This window comes from Suncus etruscus, chromosome X (genome assembly GCF_024139225.1).
Source record: "Suncus etruscus isolate mSunEtr1 chromosome X, mSunEtr1.pri.cur, whole genome shotgun sequence".
NCBI lineage: Eukaryota > Metazoa > Chordata > Mammalia > Eulipotyphla > Soricidae > Suncus > Suncus etruscus.
The window spans coordinates 119,086,692-119,110,537 of record NC_064868.1 but is presented as its reverse complement, the minus strand read 5'-3'; the positions used below and the strand labels follow the sequence as shown (position 1 = coordinate 119,110,537).

General features: G+C 45.5%; 1 protein-coding gene across 1 annotated transcript in view; it reads left to right on the top strand.

Moving 5' to 3' along the window:
- Window positions 1-871: 871 nt before the first annotated feature.
- Window positions 872-23,846, top strand: part of DOCK11 (dedicator of cytokinesis 11) — a 238,753-nt gene continuing 215,778 nt past the window's right edge. Inside the window, exon 1 of the mRNA XM_049767019.1 lies at window positions 872-973. Within this exon, the coding sequence (XP_049622976.1) occupies window positions 872-973 (102 nt within the window). The remainder of the gene's footprint in view (window positions 974-23,846) is intronic.

Below are 23,846 nucleotides of genomic sequence, written 5' to 3'. Positions count from 1 at the left end.
GAAGAGGAAAAGGTCTAGAAAATGGAGAGGTGATAGGCGCTGTGCCAAAGTTTCTGGAGTTTTTGACTCCTGGCCCTCACAAGGCATCATCATTGACAAGGGGACAATCTGCAGAGCTGTTGTGAGCCCAGGGAAATCTCCCTTGCAGGGGTGAAGGTGTGTGTGTGTGTGGATTTAGCTCTAGGCAGTTTCCAATTCTCAAGCCAACTCCTGTGTGTGTGTGTGTGTGTGTGTGTGTGTGTGATGAGTGTATGTCTCCTATCCCCCTCGTTAAAAAATGTGGGCGGGAAAGGACCCCCTAACTTGCAGCTGGAGCTGAAAACCCCTCTTTTCCCAGCCAGGAGACCCCTCTGGGGCTAGTACACAATAGGAGGCAGCGTAGGCTTCCTTTCCCAGTCCTTTGGGAGGTGTGCTTTCTAGGCGGGGGGCGAGCCTGAGTTCTCCAGCGGGGATGGCAGCCTCTGGGGGCGAGAAAAGGTGGTTGAAGCGGACCTCCAGTTGAGGGGGTATATGGCTTTCCCCTGCATTTGTGGGGTTCCACATGCACACACAGAGACACACATGCCCGAGACAAACAAGCCAGCCGGATCGCCCCTCCCGGTGGCGGCTGCGGGCGGAGCCCGAGCGGTCGCCACTTCCCTCCTCTTCCCGCGTGACCCGAACCCCCCCCCCCCGGCTCACACCCAGTCTCGGGGACACACCCTCCGGTCGGGGCGGGTGCGAGCGAGGCGGGTCCCGGCGCGGGGCGGAGGAGGAGCCCTAGGATCGAGGGAGGAGCCGAGAAGGAGGGTCGCGCCGCCACCGAGCCGCGGTGTGGCCCGCCAGGGTGTAAACAGAGCTGCCAGGGCCCCCCACGAGCGTCCGCCGTGCCATGGCCGAAGTGCGCAAATTCACCAAGCGGCTCAGCAAGCCGGGCACCGCGGCCGAGCTCCGGCAGAGCGTGTCCGAGGCCGTGCGGGGCTCCGTGGTGCTGGTGAGTAATGGGGGGCTGGCAGGAGGTCCTGGGGGGCGCGATCGGGAGCTCAATGGTTGGGGCAGCGCCCGAGCGAACAGGAGAGGTCGCCCCGGGAAAGGCGATCGGAGCTTCCCGCGCGCGCTTTCGCAGCTCCAGCAAGTTTTGGGGGCCCCGGTGCTGAGCCCCCCGAGTCCGATGACAGCTCCGGGGTCGTCCCAGCTGCGCGGTGACAGGTTTTCGGCTTTCGGGGGGGGGGGCTCGGAGCTGAGTGCTCAAGCCGACACTCCGCACAAAGAGCTAGAAACCCGGCCGCTGAGAGATCCACGTTACCTGCTTCTTTTTTTTGGGGGGGGGGTGGGCACCTGAAGCGGCAAGATGCGATGAGCGTTTTGCACGTTGCACACTCGCACGCGTTCACCCGTGCACACACAAAAAAAGAACCCCACCCAAAAAAAGAAAAAAAAAAAAAAAAAAAAAAGCCCGGGGCGCCCCAGCTCTGGCGGGCGGTGAGAACAGAGGAAGCTGAGCGACTTCCTCCTGCTTGCTGGGGTGAGGGTGCTGTGATGGGTGTTGCAGGGGTGCGGCGGGTGGGGCTGTGTCTACGTGTCTGCGAGGGGTCGTCAGCCGCGAGGAGCGAGTGTCCCCCCGGGACTTGATGGAGCCAGGAGCTGGGAGGGGGCGAGGGGAGATGGAGTGAGCAAGGCCAAGGGAAAAGGATCAAGGGGAGAGCCTGAGCCCTAAGGAGCTGAGGTGCCCCCCCAGCCGTTCAGGACTGGGAAGCGGGTGCGGTGTGAAAGAGCGCTGACCCCCTGGGAACCCTCTCTGCGTTCTCAGCCTCGCCCGATGGCCTGATTCGTGGGGGCGGGGGGGGAAGCCACCCCCAACTAATGGGTTCTTGTCGCTTGGACGGTTTTCCACACACACGTCAGTTGCGGGGACCCGCGAACTGGCTCCTTTGTAAGCGTTCGGAGTGCTTAGTGTTGGCTTTGCTGATTTGGGTTTTCTTTTTCTTTTTCTCGACATTCGGGCATCGTTTCTGTTTTTCTCGCCTCTGTGTGTCTGTCTGTCTCTCTGTGTCTATCTCTGTCTGTCTCTGTCTCTCTGTATCTCCTCTCTCTGTCTCTCTACCTCTGTCCCTTTCTCTCCTCTCTTCTTTTTCTCGGCGCGTGTTCTCCCTGCTCAGCTGTTTGAATTTCCCTGATAAAAAAGAGCAAGCTCTTTTTGTTCAAACAACTTCTCATCACAAGAGCCCTTCCCAGCTTTTCCTCTGTTTTCTGTTAATCTGGTACATGGCCGGATCTAGAAAAAAAGCCAACATTCATTTATTTTTTGGGTGGGAGTCACACCCGGTGATGCTCCGGGGTTACTCCTGGCTTGGGGGACCATATGGGACGCCGGGGGATCGAACCGCAGTCTGTCCTAGGACAACTCTGTCCAAGGCAAGCGCCCTGCCGCTTGCGCCACCGCTCCAGCCAACATTTAAAGGCAGGTCAGGGACCTGATGTCAACAGTGGAGAAAGTTGACCTGACGGTGGAGTGCTGGAGGACAGTCAGACATAAAAGATGATGTACCTTTGACATATAGATCTGATCCCGAATAGCTAAGACAGTGCCAAGCCTTGGGACTCAAAGGAAAGCCCCTTCTTCATGACAGGATCCTGGAAAGTTTAATGTAGCTGTTTAGCTCGAGCTAGCCTAGACCTTTAATGTGGGTTTAATAGACTCGGCTTATTGTGTATTGCACGGATTTGGAGAATGAAGTCCTGTTGAGGTCACATTGGAGCAGAGTTGTCATCAGAGCCAGATAAGAGAGAACAGTAAACTGTACAGTGCATTTCAAAGAGGGCTACCCTCGTTGATGATGGCTACCAAGTGATCCTCTATTCCCAGCACAGGAAAAGATAGGACTGAGATTCTGGGAAAAAGAAAGCCCTGCTTAAAAGCAGGGGTGACTGCCCTTCTGTCACATCTTGTAAAGTGGACAGATGGTCTCAGGAGAATAAATGGGACTCGACAAACCTCCGCTGGGATTTGACCAGCATTTGACCTGCCACCCTCCCCAGCAAAAAGTTGAACATGAAAATTCTTGGGGCCTGCAGAGATAGCTCCGGGGGGCCAGGGGCACATACTTGGCATCTAAAAAGCCCCATTTGAACCCCAGTATTGCTTATCTCTTACCCCAGCACCACTGTGTAGCTCTGGTGGGCCTCCCTTCCCGGATGACTACTTGGGACACCTCTACTCCTAAAATAGACTCTGGCCCACGTTTGTATAGTTCTTTGGGTTTTATTTTTATTTTGGTTTTGGGACCACACCCCCCAATGTACTCAGGAACATGTGGTGCCAGGGATCAAACCTGAGGCTCCTGCTTACTCTAGCACTCAGAGCCATTTCCCCAAGAAATGCAAAATAATTTATTAATTAAGATTTATTTATTTATTTATTTATTTATATTTATTGGTTTTTGGGCTCACACACCCAGAAACACTCAGGGATTACTCTTGGCTCTACTCTCCTGGCAGGCTTGGGAGATTCTATGGGATGTCAGGAATTGTACACAGGCCCATCTTGGGTCAGCCACGTGCAAGGCAAATGACCTACCTCTATGCTATCTCTGTGGCCCATTTTTAAATTTAATTTTTGAGGCAAGGATTTGTTTGGGTCACACAAGGCACAGCTCACGTTACTCCTGGCAGTACTTAGGGTGGTGGGCATCCATAAGAGATTCTGAGGAAAGGGAATTGAATTTAGGCCACCAAGTATTAGTCCATCGCCTTACCAGATTTTAGGTTTTCAAAGGGATTTTTTGTGTAGCTCAGATGCAGCTGCCTGTGACCACTGAGTCCCTGGCAAACTGGACAAGCTCCCAAGAAACTCATCCAGGGAAATGCTAGAGGTAGTAATTCCTTTAACAGCCTGACTTACTTGGATCAAAGGTGTAAATGTTCTTTCATTTTTTTGTAGCACCCACCTGTTTGAGAGCATTTATCTCATGCATGATCCCTGCCACTGCAAAAAAAAAAAAGAAAAATCAACAAAATACTCCCACATTATGTACACAAATCAATTTTATATTCTCCTACGTGTTTGTTTATGTTTTTGTTCACACTCAGTAGTGCTCAGGGCTTACTTGCTGGCTCTACTCAGAGCCCTGGGTAGGTTCCAGTATGGAAACAGGGAGGGAGTTTGGGTTAGGGTTAGGGTTGGATTTATCACCTGTTGTTGATGATGTATTAAAAATGCAGGAAATGCACTTAAAGTGCTAGCGCGAGTACTTTGCATGGAGTACTCTGGCATTAATTCCCAATACTGTCTGTACCCCTAAGCACTGAGCCAACGTGAATATGCTCCCCTAAGAAACAATGAAGAAACAGTCTCAAGTGAAAACTACATCCCTAAATGTCTCCCTGGACCCATTCATGATTTCTGATACTGAGCTGTTGTTAATCAAAGTTAATAAAGCTTGAGGGAGGGGTATTGTGTGTCGGGAGGGGGACCACTTCAGTGAGAATGGACTGGACTGCAGCTGCCACTGTAATTTCTGTTTTTTTCCTGATGGGAGCCCTCAGTGTGCCGATTGGGAACAGCTGAGAGGAGAGTTCACACGTGCTCAGACTCAGGGCTCCAGTGTGGAGTTTCCATGGCCACTCAGGCTTTCCCTGCTGATCTTTCTAGAATTTGGAAAACCCGCCCAGTTGAACCTGTATACAGTAGTTCCTGCTTAGGTGGATTTTTAATTCTGTTTTATTTAACTTATAAATTTTTTCCCTGTTGGCATGCTGCTAACATCACGTTTGCTGTTTGAAAAATTCATAAATCCTGGGCTAGATATAGCTTGTAGTGGCAGTATTTAAGCCTTCATTCAGTTTCTAGTACTTTCACGAAATCCATGAACTCCAAGATGAAGCTGACAGAAAAAGGCTGTTTCGTGGCTGAATTTTGGGGGGTGGTGGTATTTTTTCCTGGTGGTCAGTGTTAAGTCCAGGGAAAGAGGTCATGACAGAATCGATCCTGGGCAGATATTTCTCAAGAGGGACATAGGGAATATCATTCATTACCTGAGAGGGAGAATATGGGCCTGTAAGTAGCAAGTGTTGACATAGATTTGTGTTTAAAATGTGCAGTTTTGGCCTGTGGGCTGGAGCCTAGACTCGGGTTCGACCCAGCAGTTTCCCCTAAACAAGTAAACAAAAAGCAGAATTTTCAGGCTGCTTTTGTTAGAATTATGAATATAGTTCTTGGTACCTGAGGGGGAACAAAGATCTTTGCTAAACCTATTGTATTCTGTTCTTAAGAGGAGTCTATGTGGATCTTGGAAGGTCTCTGTGTGGGGGGGGTATTTATTTTTATTTTTAAAAAGTATCTCTATTTAAGCACCATGGTTACAAACATGTTTCTTTGTAGTTGGGTTTCAGTTATAAAAAAAGAACAACCCCCCTTCATTAGTGCAACCTTACCACCACCAATGCCCCCATCTCCCTCCTCTACCCTTGCCTGTATTCAAGGCAGGTATTCTATTTCTCCACTCACTACCATAGTCATGATAGTTGTTGGTCTACTTATTTCCCTAACTTCACTCACCACTCTTTGTGATGAGGTTCATATCGTGGGCTGATCCTTCCAGCACTCATCTCTATTGTCTCTGAGTATTATTACAATAATGTCTTTTATTTTTCTGAAATCCCATAGATGAGTGAGAATATTCTGTGTCTATGTCTCTCCCTCTGCCTTATTTCACTCAGCATACTAGTTTCCATGTCCATCCATGTCTAGGAAAATTTCATGACTTTATGTCTCCTGATGACTGTGTAGTATCCCATCATCTATGTGGGGGTTTAAATACTGTTCGCTTGTTAACTTGGTGCATTTACCCTCAATATGCTCCAAAGCATCCATGATTAATGTGTTTGTATGAAGTCGATGGACTCAGATTCCTGGCATTGCAGAATGTGGCTCAAGCTCCCCCTATCCTCGAAAAAAATATATTAATAGTCTCTAATCTGGAAAGTCTTGCTCTGATTCTCTTTTCTGTACCAAATACTATAATTCATTTCTAAGACTAACATCTTAGCACAAACTTCCTATTCTAATTTTCTATAAAATTTCTAAAAATTTTCTATAAGCACTTTCATTGCCTAATATATACTAAGTGTGTGTTTCTCATGGAAAAAGTTAAAAAAAAACAGAATCATTCCCATCTTGAAAATAGGCTATTTGGATGACTATTCCTGGTGGTGCTTAGAGCACAAACCATTGGTGCTCTGGATTGAATCCTGGCCACATACAAGGAAAGCCTGTGCTCCAGTCCTGTGAACTATCTTCCAGACCCTCCCCAATGTACATATTTTAAAACTTTTTTCCACTTATAATATTTTTTGTTTTTTTGGGGGGACCACACCCAGGAGTGCTCAGGGGTTACTCCTGACTGTGCACTCAGAAATTACTCATGGCAGGCTCAGGAGACCATATTGAATGCCGGGGATCAAGCCCAGGTCTGGCCGCATGCAAGGCAAATGCCCTACCTGCTATACCATCACTCTGGCCCCTCCACTTATAATCTTATAAATTTCATGCCAACAAATATAAATTACTTAATTATGCTTTGCTTTCTGGCCACACCCTGTAATGCTCAGGGGCTACTCCTGGAAGTGCTCAGGGACCATATGGGATGTTGAGGAATAAACTATGATCAGCCATGTGCAAGGGTTATGCCTGACCCATTGTACTAGTTCTCCAGTCTCCATATATAAACATGATAAATGAAGCTCCAGAGTTGAGTATGAATGGACTATCAATGAGCATCTTTTGGGCCCGGAGAGATAGCACAGCAGCGTTTGCCTTGCAAGCAGCCGATCCAGGACCAAAGGTGGTTGGTTCGAATCCCGGTGTCCCATATGGTCCCCTGTGCCTGCCAGGAGCTATTTCTCAGCAGACAGCCAGGAGTAATCCCTGAGCACTGCCGGGTGTGACCCAAAAACCAAAAAAAAAAGCATCTTTTATTGTTTTCTATAGCAATCATTTCTAATTTGGTAGTGTTACATACATGAGCTGCTGAGTCGAGTGGCTACTCCCCACAACTGGCTACTTATATTTAAATTTAAAAATAATTCGGGGCCGGAGAGATACACTTTGGTAGGGCATTTACCTTTGCATGAGGCCTACCCGGGACGGATGTGGATTCGATCCCTGGCATCCCGTATGGTCCCCTGAGCCAGGAGCGATTTCTGAACACAGAGCTAAGAGCGCCTGAGCACCTTCTGTGTGCCCCCCCCCCCCCACAAAAAAAGAAAAACAAAAAAAATTAAATTACTTTGGGGGCTGGCTCAATAGTATAGTGTTGGATTATTGGTCCCACCCTAATCAATATTCACACCCCACCCTAGAGTATGATCTGGGGATGGGGTTATTGGATTATTCCCTACTTGGTATTCTTCTCCCACCCTAGGGTGTGGCCTGGTTCTTGTCAATAAGTAGGGGTCTGAGGAAGGCAGGCGCTCATTTCTTCCGGCTTCCTCCACTAAGCTGCTTTCCTTCTTAGGAGCAGAAGGCTTGTGTGGTTGAATTCCTTTCCTGAGTGCTGGATTTCCTGAACCCGTTCTTGTTCCTTTTCACTGTGTGAATTATTTCCTGCGTCAACATTTGCTTCCAGACCCGTGTCTCACCAGATCATTGTTTTGGAGCCGCCTGGGGCTCCGATTATTGTACAGTGGGTTGGGAAATATCCTTGCACCTACTAGACCTGGGTTTGGTCTGCAACTCTCCATATGTTTCCCCGAGCATCATCAAGAGTCACTCCAGAGTACAGAGCCAGGAGTAACCCTTGAGCAGTGGCGCTGTGGCGTAAAAACAAATCCAAAAAATTAATTAAAAATAAGTCAGTTTCTAATTGTATTTAACACAGTTCCAGAGCTCAAATGCCAGTGTGACTAATAGGTGCCATAGACAACAGCACAAATATGGAACTTGCCCATCATTGCAGAAATTCTTTAGAAAGAATTAGTGTAAATGGTAATTGAATTAATCGCTCAATTTTTTTTTGATTTTGGGGTCAGGCCTGGTGATACTCAGGGCCCAAACCTGGCTTTGCTCAAAGGGCCATATGTGGTACCAGAATATGAACCAGGCTCCAGCTGGAACTGCTTTGTCACAAAGTGTTTTAACCTTTGTACGACCCCCTGACTATCTTTTTGGGGCATTTTCAAGCTGATAACAATGTCTCTTTATGATAAATTCCTAGCAGTGGAATTGCTTACTCTAATGTCATATGGATTTTTAGCATTCACAATTTCTCTTAGGGATCAGGAAGATGACTCAAAGGGTCAAGTGCAAGCCTTGCATATGGGAGCTCTGGATTTTCCCCTGATCTTTCAGTAAAGATCTATGAGCACAGATGGATGTGGCCCACAAAATAATAATGCTCTCGAGGGCTCATCAGCAAGTATGGTGCTTGTCTTTCAAGTGGCAGACACTGGTTAGATTCCTCACACCCCATATGGCACTCTGAGCCAGGAGTGATCCCTAAACTCAGATCCAGGAGTAAGCTACTGGGTGTGGCCCCAAAAGCACCCCTCAAAAGTTCTCAAACATATTATTAAATTGCTCAGAAATTTGCCATTTACTAAATGATCAGCCATATATCCGATATTCATGTCTCTTTCCCTGCCAATGTTGGTTATTCATATATTTTAATTTTTGCAATCTGCTAGGAGGGGTCAAAATGATAGCACAGCAGGTGGGTCATTTGCCTTACACATGGTTGACTCAGGTTCGACCCATGACATCCCATATGGTCCCCCAAGCCTGTCTGGAGTAATTTCTGAGTGCAAAGCCATGAGTACCCCTTGAGCATTGCCGAATATGGCCCCCAAACCAACCAGCTAACCAACCAACCAACCAACCAACCAAACAAACAAAAAGCCCAATTTGATAGGAGTTACCAAGGACCTACCTCTGTTCCAATTCACATTTCTTTGATTAGTCTTGATTTTGATGTTCTTAGCCATTTGTATTTCTTCTTTTGAGGAGTCAAGTGAACCTTCTTACAGACTTACTTCCTTGTTTGCAATCCTTGCAATAACGGTCCCCACCCCTAAGATTCTATTTCGATAAGTCTGTCTTTTGAAAAACTACCCAAAGTTTTTTTGATGTGCATAAGAGTCGAACCTAGACCTGCTTCCTGGCTTGTTTTTACAAGGTAGGACTGTCCCTTCTATGTAGCCCTGACAAACAATTAAGCTTCTGAAATCTGCCCTCCTTCTGTTAAAAAAGGATCTTGAACTTCAGTTTACTCTCCCATTAGTCCCCATGCCTGCCATTTGGAGCCACCCTAAAAATATGGTGTTTCCTCTTTGACTTGGCAACCCTTGAAATATTTGGGCATAGCCACCCCGGAACTTTTAAATGCATGCTCCACAAAGCTGAAATCCTTCTTTCTGGCGTTCAGGCCTTTCATGATTTGTTTCCAGGATTCTTTACTGTCTTGGTCATCCTGTTTGGACTCTATGGCTCTTAAAATCAGGGAGTCAGGGAACAGTTTCCAGAGTCAGTCTGGTTTGAATCTGTTTTCTGTCACCTGCTTGCCTAGTGACAGCTCTCAGTTTTCTCATCTGTGTGCGGAGGGGATAAATAGGTTTAGCTATATGGCAATATTTTGGGGAAGATGTCATATCTAGAAAGTGTCTATTTCGTTTTCTTTGGGGCTCACACCCAGCGGTGCTCAGGGGTGACTCCTGGTGGGGTTTGGTAGATTCAGTGGGAGGCTGGGGATAAATTCTCTTGTGTGCAAGCCTACCTGCTGTACTCTCTCTGGCCTCTCTAGAAAGTGTCTTTAAAATCTTTTTTTTTAATGTTTTTTGGTCCACACCCGGTGATGCTCAGGGGTTACTCCTGGCAATGAGCTCAGAAATTGCCTCTGGCTTGGAGGTCCATATGGAACACCGAGGTCAGTCCTAGGCTAGCGTGGGCAAGGTAGACGCCTTCCACCCTGTGCCACTGCTCCGGCCTTTTAAAACCTTTTTTTTTGGTTTGTGTAGGCCTAATGATTTACCATTAATAGTAATGGTTCAGGCATAATAACTTGCTACAACACACCCACCATTATCCTAGTGTTGGCGTCACTTCACTATCTCTAGCTCCTTCTTCTGTCCCCCCTCCACTTAGGAAAGTCAATTCTGGAAAGTGTCTTGACGTATAAATGATTCATAAACTGAGTTCTGGGTGTGTGTGTGTGTTTGTGTGTGGAGGGGAAGTCTTCTAGAAGAGTTTAGCACAGAAAAAAAAAGAATGGGAGAGGCAATCTTGCGTCCAAGTTCTGGCCTTGAAATTAAGGGGTGTTTCTCTACTGCCAATACCTCAAAGAGAACCTGGGATGCAACAGTCCATGATGGTGAAAGAAGTACTCTGGGAATAATTTATATGGTAAATGGGCAAGATGTTGGGGTGAGGGTAGGCCAAGCCACTAGTTAATAGTGTGATTCAATGAGTCAGTGAGAATGAAGAGAAGATGTAAGAAACAGCTAAATGTTTAGTGATCAAATGAACAAGATCGGGCGATTTGAAAACAAAATAAAACAAAACAGGGTGATAGCTGAAGCAGCAGAGGCAAGGTGACTGAGGGGTTTTAGCTTGGTTGCACAGGAGGAAACAAAAACTCACTTGTGGGTGGGGGTGGTAGAAGAGAGCCAGCCCCACCCCCACACCTGAGAGAATTGTCAGAGTAAAGCCAGGTTGCAGTTAAGAAAGGAAGGCGGGGCCGGAGAGATAGCAGGGAGGTAAAGCATTTGCTTTGCATGCAGAAGGTCAGTGGTTTGAATCCCGGCATCCCATATGGTCCCCTGAGCCTGCCAGGAGCGATTTCTGAGCATAGAGCCAGGAGTAACCCCTGAGAGCTGCCGGGTGTGACCCAAAAATCAAAAAAAAAAAAAAAAAAAAAGGAAGGCAAGGGAGAGAACATTCTAGGGAAAAGCTGAGCTTGAAGGGTTCCATTTTGGCACAGAAGAGTGGAAAGGATGCCCAGGGGGTATCAAGAAAGGAAGGAGAAGCCAGGACTGAGCAGACCGGAGATTGGATTCTAGAGTAGCTGAGAAAGAGGTTTGTACCTTGGGGGGTGATTAGGGAAATGGGGAAGGGTGGGGAGCAGAAATGGTCCTGGAGGCCAGCCCCAGACTTCCAGTTAGAAGGGTGACTGGAAGTTGGCCTTGCCAAGGTTTGCAAGAGAGGATCTGGAGTTTCAAGAGGCTAAGTCTGGATGACGGAAGTAGAGGAGGAGGGAGCACAGCGCCCTTAATTTTATTTTGACGTACACCTGGTTCTGCTTGAGGGACCATGCAGTGCCCAGAGAGGAACCTGGAACTTCCTGTGGGCAGTTTCTATTCAGCCCATTCTGTCCTTGGCTTGGATTCTGCTGGCCATCTCCATTTACTAACATCATCACTGCTCTACCCAGGCACTCTTTGGGGGTGATCCTTAACATTTTTCAAGGATTTGGTTGTCTCTGCATTGAGCAGTATAAATAGGCTTTTGATAATATATAGTTATTGTCTCACTGGTATTTCTCACATTCTCACACAAAAGTCACTCCATTTTTTTAATGTTTTTTTTTTTTGAAATTCTGAGGCTTGAACCCAGGGTCTCATGCTGTTGAGCCCTTGACTGTCCTTGACTCACAGCTGACCCTGATTTCACCCCTCGCACTGCATGGTCCCCCCAATCACTCACCCCCAAGTGCAGCTTCAGGAGTAGCCTCCAGCATCACTGAGGGGAACTACACGATCATGTCTGTTCTGGAGAAATGTGCAGATACTGTCCTTGGGGAACTCACCTTAACCTCTTCCTTTGCTCTGTGGATTGTACAAAGTGTTCGCTTACCATCCAGAATTTCCAAGGCTCCATATCTGAAAACTCCTTTGTTGAGAGACTCTTCAGATAAGTCATTCACCTACTTGCTTGTGCTTTTTTTCTGAAGGGTGAAACCAATAGGCATTGTGAAAGATTATTATTATTTTGAAATATGAAAGAGAAGGCCAGAAACCTTTTCTTTTCTGTAACTCCTAACAGTAATTGTGTGTGTTGGGGTAGAAATTTCTTGGGTTCCTTTAGTTTTTGCCAGGAAGACAAGATTCATGGATACCACTGACTTGCCATCTTAGCCCACTCAGAAGCAGATACCTCTTCTGCTCTTTTATTTTAAAAATTATTTCTTACTGGGGCTGGAGCGGTGGCACAGCAGTAGGGCATTTGCCTTGCACACGGCTGACCTAGGACATACAGTGGTTGGATCCTCAGCGTTTCATATGTTCCCCCGAGCCAGGAGCGATTTCTGAGTGCATAGCCAGGAGTAACCCCTGAGCGTCACCGGATGTGGCTAAAAAACCAAAAAAAAATTCTTATTACAGTACTGATTTATAAAGTTATTCATAGTTAAGTTTTAGACATAGAGTGTTCTAGAACCAATCCCATCACCAGTGTCCATTCCTTCCAACAGTATTCTGAGCTACTCCTTCCTGTTCCCTGCCCCTGACCTGTCACCTTGACAGGCAAATTTTTCAAATTTAGTTGTTCAAAGTTTGGCTTTTATGATTTCAGTTTTGCTGACTCTGAGGTTTGAATAGTTAGCACTGGCCTTCCTTATCAACAGTGATGTTGCTGAATCTTTTTGACCCCTGTCTCCCCCTCATCATTTCATCATCTCTTGTTTTTTTCGGGGGTGGATGGGTTTTGAGCCACACCCAGAAGCACTCAGGAGCTATTCCTGGCTCTGCATTCAGAAATCACTCCTGGCAGGCTTAGGAAACATATGGGATACTGGGGATAGAACTTAAGTTTGGCTGCTTGCAAGACAAATGCCTTACTGCTGTATTATCACTCCAGCACTTTTTTTGGAGTGGGGAGCACACCATATGGGGTGCCTGATATGGAGTTCTGGTCATCTGCCTTCTAGACAAAAACTGTAGCCTCAACTATTGCTCTGGCCCCACTTTTTGGGTCTTGAAGCCCACCCACCCTCCTTCAGCCCTCACCTCTGAATGGTAATTGGGCATTTAGTAATGCACTTTAGAGTTTGCTGCTTAAATAAGTTGAGGAGCAAAGACCTGGAATTACTCCCTTTCAGTTCAGAGTTCAGCCTAATGACTTACTGTTGGATGACCTTGGCCCCGTTATTTAATCTTCTGTAACCTCTGCATTGATAACCAACTTCTGGGCTAGTTGAAATCTTTCAATAAGTTGTTATGTGTGAAGCCCGTAGTGCAGGACTTTGCATACAGAATGGACCCTATACCCCTTTTCTCATGGTTTCTTGATTTTCTAGTGGGCAAAACCAGTCGTGGGGGGGGGGGAGTAAATGAATCGAGGGAAAGTGGCAGAAGGGAATCTGGCACTTTAGCTTATTAGATTGTATATGTTTGGGGTATGTTTTGTTTTGGAGTTACACCTGTAATTGCTGTTGGCTTACTCATGCTTCTTTTTTTGTTTGTTTTTGTTTTCGGGCTACACCTGGAGGTGCACAGGGGTTACTTCTGACTCTGTGCTCAGAAATAGCTCCTGGCAGACTGAAAGGCCATATGGGATGCTGGGAATCAAACCTGGGCCTGTCCCAGGTTAGCCGCTTGCAAGGCAAATGCCCTACCACTGTGCTATCTCTCTGGCCTGTTACTCATGGTTCTATTTTCAGGGATCATTCCTGGCAGTGCTCAGGAGACCATTTGCTTTGCTGAGGGTCAAACTGGGGGTCAAATTAGGGTTGGCTGCATCCAAGGCTAGTACTTTAAACCCTTGTATTATCTCGGTGAACCCTTATTTATGGTGGTGCTGGGGATCCAACTCAGGGCATTACGAATACAAGACAAATGCTCTCCAACTGACCTATGTCCTCAGCCTTACTGCTTTTCCTCCATCCTTTCCTTTATTGATTCTGAGGTGGCCATGCTTGTGGTGCTCAGAATCTTTGGGGGGAGTTCCTTTTTTTTGGGGGGGGCATGTCCAGTGATGCTCAGGGTTCATTCCTGGCCATGTGCTCAGAAATCGCTCCTGGCTTGGAGGACCATATGGGACACCGGCGGATCGAATCGTGGTCTGTAGTAGATTAACACATGCAAGGCAAATGCCCTACCACTTGCGCCACCACTCCGTCCCCATAGTGCTCAGAATCTTAGTTGCAAGGCTTGCTGGTGGTTGAACACTGGGCTGTAGCTCTTGCCAGGGGTTGCATACTGTCTTGTTGTGGGGGATTGTGCTCCTTTAATGCTGGTGCTTATTTGCATTCTAGTGGGGAGTTGCTTCTGTGCTCACACAATTCTTATTGGCCATAGAATTTCTGACTCTATGAATTTTGCTTCTTTTAGTTGTCAATTGCTCATTGGAAATCGGACTTTTTTATTGTTATGCTCACAAGCAGCTGGCTGGAGTGTACTTGACTTTGCACACTGTTGTGGTGCTGGAGATCCCAGACAGAATTGCAGGGTGTGTTCCCAATGTGTGAGGAGCACCAGGTGTTTTTATTGGGGGGGGGGGACACTGACTTTTTCTCAGAGCCCCTTGATCATACATTTCCTCACTTGCTTAAAATCATGACCCAGAACTTAATCTACACAAATGAGCCCATCTTCATACCCTTTATAAAAAATAAGTTGACACATTATTAGGTTCTTGGTAGTTTCTATTTCTAACTACATGTGACACTTGAAGAGCTGAGCGGATGTGAGCTCAGGCTCTGGGTTTTTGGTGATTTTTATATTTTGAGTATCTTTATGTGTGCAGTCCTCCAGTTGTGAGGTGTACTCTATTCTATGTCCTCTGCATGGGGAGAAGGTGTGCCAGTCCAGAGAACATGTATTGCACCTGTTGATAGTAGCACTATTCAGAGTAGTTTATATAGAAGGCTGGCAAGAGGAGGGTTAGGCCCTGAAAGGAAGGACAGACTTTTGGTGTATCTTTCTTTCCCTCTCAAGACTTTATGAAGGGATGGAGTGATAGTACAGTGAATAAGGCATTTTTCCTGCAAGTGGGCTGATCTGGGTTTGATCCCTGATACCATACGGTCCCCTGGGCCTGCCAAAGGTAATCCTTGAGTCAGGAGTAAGCCCTGACCATCGCTGAGTGTGGCCCCAAAACCAAAACCTTGATTCACATCTCTCTCACTAATCTTCACCGATAGCAGTCATGTGAGGGCCTGACAGATAGCTCATTGGGCAGGAGCACATGTTTTACATGTGGGAGTCCTAGAATTTATTCTTGGCATCAATGTTACCCTTCCTCCCATCACCACCAGGAGTGATTACTCCTTCCCAAATTAAAAAAAAACATAAAATCAATGTTGAAATTCAATGCTTTTGTCATGATAAAATTTGGAAATACATATTTTATTGAGAAAATTCAAACCTTAAAAGTCGTTGAGAAGTGAACAATTTTTTTTATTTGATGACTGGCCTGATGGCAGCAGGAGAAAATGGCAGAGAGATTTTCAGCATAGTCAGTACCATGGAAAACATGCCAACTCTTTGGGTGACACATGGCTCACCTATTGTCTGTGTACAACGCGCATGGTCACGCCAAAACTTGCTATTAATGATTTCCTGGCATTCTTCTTTATCTTCTTTTATTGCCCATTGAATACATTGTTCACAGGATGTTGTGTTTTTACCTTTCCTGACTACTTAGGATTGATTATCTGTGTTTCAAGCTGCTAAGAATGTCCGATATAATTCAGCTTTCTCATCTTGTCGCTTTCCCAGAATGACTGAAATCTTTTGCTGGGTGAGATTTCACCGACAAATCAAATGTTCTTCCAAGCTTTTGGATATGGGTCATCTTGAGCTCAAGAATTTCTGTGAAGTGTGTCAGGAGTGTTTTTGTGAGGCATGCTCTTTCTTCTCTTCCTTTTTTTTTGGGGGGGGCGGGGTTCTTGATTTCTTGAGGCATACCCAATTGTACTCTGTAGATCAGGTGGTGTCAGTGATCCCATACTCCTGTATGCAGAGTATGCATTAAGCCCTTTGAGTCATCTTTCTGGCCCTGGGATGGCTTTTCAGTGTTCACTTTTTTTTAAGCCTCAGTTTTATGAAGAGTCAAATATGTGGTGATTTATGCCATTGCCTGGCATTTTTATCAAAGGCCAACACCTTGCACCTTGTGGTCATGTATTCTGTCAGTGGGGAAACAGAGGTAGGGGTTCAAGGAAGGCAGTCCTGATTACTAAATGACAGAAGGTAATGAGGGCCTGGTGTCTCATTCCTTTGACTTACTCATGTAAAGGAACATTAATTCGTGCCCAGATTTCACGATAAATCAAGTGCAGAAAGCTCTTTTTGTGTGGTTTTGGTAATGATCTCCTTCAATTGGGAAACACCGTTTATTTCTGTCCAGGCTTAAGCCTCTTTCGTGGGGAAGTAGGAGGTGAGGACATAGAAAGTAAAGGGGTGGGGTTGTCCATGAGAAATGTGGGCAGGAGCGGGATAACTTTTTCCTTGCCAAAGTCAGCCTGAGGATTGTGAGTTCTGTTTGCAATTGGCCATTCTCCTCATTGCTCTTTGAATAACTCTCTGGAAAAAAGAAATCTCCATAACACTGGCTCTGTGGAGACACCTGGGATCATTTTTCAAGGAACTGTTTTTAGTTCTTTTTCCTATCTAAAAATTAATATAGTCCTGGAGCAATAGTATGAGTACAGTGATGGCAAGTGGCTGATCCTTGTTCACTCCCAATATCTCCTGAATACAGAGCCAGGAGTAAGCCCAGAGCACCATTAGGTGTGGCCCACAAATCAAAACAACAACAACAACAACAACAACAACAACAACTAACAACATATGAACGTATGAACTTCTCAGACCATGATGTTTCTTTGGTAGTAGTTTAGCATTCCCACTTGGGAAACGATCAACTTCAGGACAGGCTGGTTCTTGTGATAGTGTTCATGGTATGAGTGAAGAGCACTGTTGGCAGAGTCATTTTCATCGGTTAACAAGTTTGAGAACATTTTGGTACATTCAGAAGTTCCCTAAAGACCCAAAGCAGGCAGCCCATAACTTAGCCATCAAGATACCTGTGTAGGAAGGCTCTGAATCAAAAATGTAGCATTATAGGGGCCGGTGAGGTGGTGCTAGAGGTAAGGTGTTTGCCTTGCAAGCGCTAGCCAAGGAAGAACCGTGGTTCCATCCCCTGGCGTCCCATATGGTCCCCCGGTGTCCCATATGTTCCCCCAAGCCAGGGGCAATTTCTGAGGCTTAGCCAGGAGTAACCCCTGAGCACCAAACAGATGTGGCCCCAAAAGCCAAAAAAATGTAGCATTATTAGATAAATCATAAGATGCAAGAGTTCTCCCTCTGAGTGGCCAGGATAATGTTTCCATCATGCTCTGTTGCGTGCATCATGCATGCAACAAAGAAAGTTGGTATGTGGAATGGTAGTCTGGGAATTGCTCCTCCATATAGGACCATCATAATGGTGTGGAGAGGCTTCTATTTGTAGCTTCCAAATAGGGGAAAAACCAAAACAAACAAACAAAAAGCCCCAATCACCTGCTGGAATTTTCATCAGGAGAGCCCAAAGAGAATTCCAGAAGACATCTGGCTTCCCTTCTGTCATAGAATTCCAGCTCCCACTCTCGTTTCCCTCACTTTCTGCATGGAGTTGGCTCTACTCTGCTTACCACTTGTGATTTAGCTACACTCTGAGCTCAGAGGCCCTGAAACAGGAGACATCTTCTGAGTTCAGGATCTGGATGGCAGGTATTGGAGAGAGTGCTGGTTCTGCCATATTTTTAAAATTTTTTATTGATAGAGGTTCTGTGGTTTATAGTACCATTAGTAATGGTTTCTCATGGGCATGAGTCTACCACCATACCCATCATCAGTGTTCTTCCCTCTCCCTCCCAAGGACCCTTGCCTTTTTTTTTCTTTCAAAAAATGCATTTCCAGGGCCATACAGATAGTGCAATAGATCTACACCTTGAACCAGCTGACCCTGGTTTGAATCTCAGCATCACTTGGTTCCCTGAGCATTGCCAGGAACAAGTCTTGAATACTAATGGGGGTGGATCCAGCTTTTTCCTTCCACAAATGAATTTGAAGTCACTGAGTTTTATAGTCTTTCCTGACCTAATATATCATTATCTCAGCCACTATATCCTTGTGTTGATCCCTTACCCTGCATCTGATCCTTGCCTTAGTTTTCTGACCATTTACAGAATTCTTTCCTAACCAGTGATCATGTAACTGCTATTTTCAGCCCAAAGAACTGTGGATTAAAGGAGGCTGAATATTTTCCTAGAGAATTCAGGGGAAGAAAAGTGTTTGAGATGAGAAAACCCCACCAGTACTCTTTATAAAGTGTGTTACTTTTCTATGGCTGTCGTCATAAAATGTCCCCGAAGGGTTGGAGAACAACACAAATTGATTATTTCACATTTTTTGAGGTCAGAAAGCTAAAATGGGTTTTACTGAGCTAAAGCCAATGTGTTGGCAAGCCTCACTCTCCAGAGACTTAAGGGGAAAATCCATTACCTTGCCCATTTCAGCTTCTAGAGGCTGCCTGCATTCCTTGGCTTTGGGCTCCTTCCTCCCTCTTCAAGCCTGCTATGGTGGTTCAAAATTTTCTTATAATGTGAACTCTCATACTGTTTTTTGTCATCTCTTTTTGGTTTGTTTTTGAGTCACACCCAGTGATGCTCAGAGGTTATTCCTGTCTGACTCTAAGCACTCTTGGCAGGGATAATGGGACTATATAAAATGCTGGGGATAAAACCTGTGCTGATTGCATGCAAGGCAATTGCTATAGCCCCAGTCCCTTTGTCAAATCTTTGACTGCTTTGCTTCTTTCCTCAACTAGAAGGATACTAGTTAAGGAAAATTGGTCCCACATTGACCATGGCAGACAGTCTTATGCTCTTAAATTCCTCAGTCACATTTGCCACACAAAGTAGCATAGTCAAATATTCTGGGATTAAGATGGACATTTGGGGAACAGTTTTCTGCCCACCGAGCAGGCCTGGCTGGAGGATGAGGGAGGGTGTGATTCTGTATCACATGGCTTCTCCACAGGGACACTGACCTGATGATGGAGGAGAAAAAGGATTCTGATAGACTAAGCAAATTAGCTCACCAGGTGCAGAACTCTTTACAAAAGTAAAGGACGAATACCCCCCTTTTGAGAATTTTGGCTGAAAGAAAGCACTTACAGGTTTGCCATCTGCAATTTCAGTTTGAATGTTTTCTTAAAGTCTTCATAATTAAAATTTTTTCTCCCACACAAGACTCGCTCAGTCTGGAGTTCCTGTAAGTAGGCACTGCTTTTCAGACTTGAGGTGATTCAGGATACAAGCTGGCCAGACACTAGGCAGGCAAATAGCCAGCTCGGGCCTATGGAATTTTCCACTCTTAGCTCAAGAAAAGAGTAGGAAGGTAAGGGTGTGGATGGGAGTGTAGAAGAGAAAGAGATGAGTTCACTTCACCAAGAACAACCTTTGGCTTGCACATCTTCAGTATTGACCTTTCATGTATCCTGTGTGAGAGACACCACCATACCTCATCCATCCTGAAGGTCAAGTTAGACTGGGCATATAGACTTCTTGGTAATTCCAGAACAACCCAGGACCACTTCTTCACAACAATTTGCAAAAAACTGGAATTGAGAGAAATAGTGGACAGTCTCTGTGGTTCTTTCTGTCTTGGTGATGGTTTCAAGGAAGAAATAAACAGAAAAAACCTTGCCTCCCCAGCGCATGCCACTTGCATCTGTCTTAGGGATGACATACACTGCCAGAATGTCCCACCAAAGTGGATTCATATTAGCCCCTTCTTTAGCCGGTGAGTATTATATTCACACAGAGCTAAAGCAGAGTGTTCTGCTGACCCGAGGAAGCAATCTCTCATAGACTGGGATTCATTTTCTATTTTTACATCTTTATTAGCCATGGCTGTGTTCTGTAACCAGGCCTCTTTTTTTTTTTTAACTTTCAATAATAGATCTGGCTATGAAATGTTTAAAGATCTGTACAGAAGTGCCAGAGGGATGATACAGGGGTTATGGTGCTTGCCTGGCCTTGCATGTCACTGACCTGGTTCAATCTGAGGCACTACGAGGAGTGACCCGTGAGGGCAGAACCAGGTGTATCCCCTGAACACTACAGAGTAGTGCGCCACCTTGGAGTCTATAGAGACAAAAGATATCTTTGTTTTGTTCCATTCTGTTCTTCATTTTCCCCTTGACAGTTTTGATTTTCCACATAAGCTATCTCAGTGTTTTCAGTACAGTCGATCTTAAATTGGTTTCTAATATGTTCATAACCGACTAAGCAGTAACTGTAGCCTTATTTAGCTCTTCTTTAGAAACTGGAGTTTGTTTTTCTAAATTATAGGCACTTTGAACCTGGCTGATAGATATGATTTCCTTTCATTTTCGTTTCCTGATTTACTTGCTACTTTTTGTTTAGGGCTTTCCTCTTTTCCACTGGCCTTGATCTGTAGGGATGGTTTATGGGTGAGACAGGGGCCATATTCTGTGGTCAGTGAGTTTAATGAGAGTTGATGCCTTAAAACTGGAGTAAATTCGAGACTAAGGTATATACCTAAGGAACTCGAAGGTAAGCGTATTGGTGGAGAGTGAGCTAGAGTGAGTGAAAGCTGAGCTTAAACTGAAGGAAGAGAGACTTCTGGTGATGCGAACCCCGAGGGAAATGTTTTCAGAACTTTCTTGAATGGCCAGGAAGCGGAGGAACTGTCCACTGATTGGAAATGGAATAATGGAATGGAGCAAATTTGGATTTAAATCGGGATAAAATGGATTTACTGAAAGGACAAAATCTACTTAGGACAAGGTTGTTGGGAGGATAAAAGAGGGGAAGCCAGACAAGGACTTAATCTAAGAAAACGGAAGGATAAAAAGTAAGGGACATAGTTCTTCATTATAATAGACCCAAAGACAGAGATGAAAATATGAGCACTACTTAATGAGGACTGGAATTTATTTTTAGCTTCAGACAGGAAGAAATGAAACGCTTTAGAAATTAGACAAGCTAAATGGAGCATTTCTATCTGGGACCAAAGTGGTTAGTTGATATTTATTCAGGAAAGGGAGGCACGAACTCAAATCAGTTAGCTATGAAATTTAGAGAAAACTATTCTGTTAAAAAGTCACCTCCTATGAGGCCAGATAGTATGGTAGGTAGGGCACTTTAACCCTGGTTTGATGTCCACTACAACCCCAGCATGGTCAGGAGAGATTCCTGAGTGCAGAGTTAGAAGTAAGCCCTGAGCACTGCTGGTTGTGCTCCCAACCTCCCCCCCCCCTCCAAAAGTTTCCTCTTGATTTTTTCATAGGTTCTTAGAAACTGACTTTCATTGAAAAATGTGTGAGAAGACCAGTTTTATTCTGTTAATTAGTATTATAATAAAAGAGTGGCATTACTGTGTGATTTTGATGGGGACATGGCTCAGAAGACTGTAGCCACATGGTTTATGTCAGCCCTAACTTTGAAGCCTGACACTCTGTCGTTTCTTGAACACTACAGGGACTTTGAGCACTGCTGAGTGGGACCATCCTTTGTTCCCCTCAAACAATGAATGAAGTAGCTATGAAGTATTTCTGTTCACAAAAATGCTACTAATTTTCTTTTGGAGGGAATTTTATATCTGGCTCCGTGTCAGGGGTCACTACTAGTAGTGCTGGAAGTAAATTGGGTTGGCCACATGAAAGCCAGTGCCTTAACCTTTAGACTCTTTTTCCAGGGTAAGCAGCATCACATTTTTATTTTTTTTAAAGGGCCGCACCCGGTGGTGCTCAGGGGTTATTCCTGGCTCTGTGCTCAGAAATCGCTCCTGGCAGGCTCGGGGGAACATATGGGATGCTGGGGGATCGAACCCAGGCCCATTGTGGATCAGCTACATGCAAGGCAAACGCCCTACCACTGTACTATATATATATATATATATATATATATATATATATATATATATATATATATATATATATATATATATATAATATTCGGCTCCTGCACCAAATTTTTAAATAATGACTCCTAAGCACTTTGAATCATTTGGAACTAATCAGTCCTGTCTTTTCCAACCTGCTGAATGTATTTCACGGCCCAGGGTGTTGGAAACCTAGTGTGGTAGGTAATTCAGGGCCCAAGGTGGGGACCCACTCTGGACAGACTATCTTTGTGTATGCTGGTTTACACTGGCCACACTCCTCAGTCTGGGAGAGTTGGAATTACCAGTGACTGTCATGTGTGCATCAGTTGGAAGTGTGAGGACACCCAGAATGTGCCCTTATAATGTAGGGGAATTCCAGATCCTCAATGACAGTGGCCCCTCTGGGAATCTCCACTGTCTAGTATGGTTGAAACTGAACTCTGCTACTGATGTGGGGTCAGAGATGAGTGGTCATTAGGTCCTGGGAAGGGACCAGATGGTCTTTTTACAAGAATGGAGGTACTAATATGGCATATTGTTTACAATATGGAAGAAGAGGGGCCGGAGCCATGGCGCAAGCAAGTAGGGCATCTGCCTCGCACGCACTAGCCTAGGACGGACCGAGGTTCGATCCCCCATTGTCCCATATGGTCCCCCAAGCCAGGAGCAACTTCTGAGCGCAAAGCCAGGAGTAACCCCTGAGCGTCACTGGGTGTGGCCCCAAAACAAAACAAAACAGAAACAACGTGAAAGAAGAGCAAAAGGGCCAGAGAGAGCCAGAGTACATACAGTCAGCCAGTAGGGTGCTTGCTTAGCAGACATGCAGCTGACCCTGGTTAGATTCCTGAATTTTATCTGGTTCTTCAAATCCCTCCAGGAGGGATTCCTGAGCACAGAGCCAAGACATAGCCCTGAATAACATCAGGTGTGATCCCCAAAACAAAACACAAGTTCAGGGGCCCCACTGACCACTCTGCATCTACCAGGCTGGCGGATCAAAACAAAGGCCTGAGGATGCAAAACATAGGTCTTGTTTTGGGAATAGGTCTTGTGCTGGAAATAGGTCTTGTGCTGGGAATCCCCCTGATGGACCTGGGGCCTCTAGGGCTGCACCCAACTATGCTTGGGACATCATGCTTGGGACACCAATTTGTAGGCATGTACTCAAACTCCTCTCCTGCTCCCTTGGCACCAGACTGGATTTTTTGAAGCAGTGACCCCTGTTGGATAGAATTGTAAGCAATATCGGCTTCCCTTGGGACTTTCTCCTGGAGTGTTCCCACTTTCTCTTAATGACTACATCCTCTTCCTCTCCCTATCAACTTGATTTCTTCTTTCTCTTTGTATCATTTACTACCCAGTTAACTGCTTTTAGCAGATTTAGATGTTCCTTCAACATCACTGCTGGAGATACTCTCTGTACTTCCCTGACTGTCTGAATCTGGCTCAGTCTTCCAGCCCTTCCAGCAGATCTCATGCACAACCAATTCTTTTTTTTTAAATATATTTTTTATCGTAGTTGGGTTATAGTCATAACCAGAACACCCCCCCTTCACCAGTGTAACATTACCCCCTTCCCCCTTCCCATCCCCTGCCTGTATTCGAGACAGGCATTCTACTACAGTTATTTGTTTTTTTTTTGTTTTTTTTTTTTTGGTTTTTGGGCCACACCCTGTGCCGCTCAGGGGTTACTCCTGGCTATGCGCTCAGAAGTTGCTCCTGGCTTCTTGGGGGACCATATGGGACACCGGGGGATCGAACCGCGGTCCGTCCTAGGCTAGCGCAGGCAAGGCAGGCACCTTACCTCCAGCGCCACCGCCCGGCCCCAGTTATTTGTTTTTAAGTTCAGTAAGTTGTATTTTTTTTCCTTAAAGGATAAGAGTAAAAAAAAATAGTAAAGGTGTGATAGTGGCAATCACCGTTGTTTGCATAGGTCCGGAAAAATGGAGAAAATGGAAAAAAATCCTTGGCTTGATTACAAA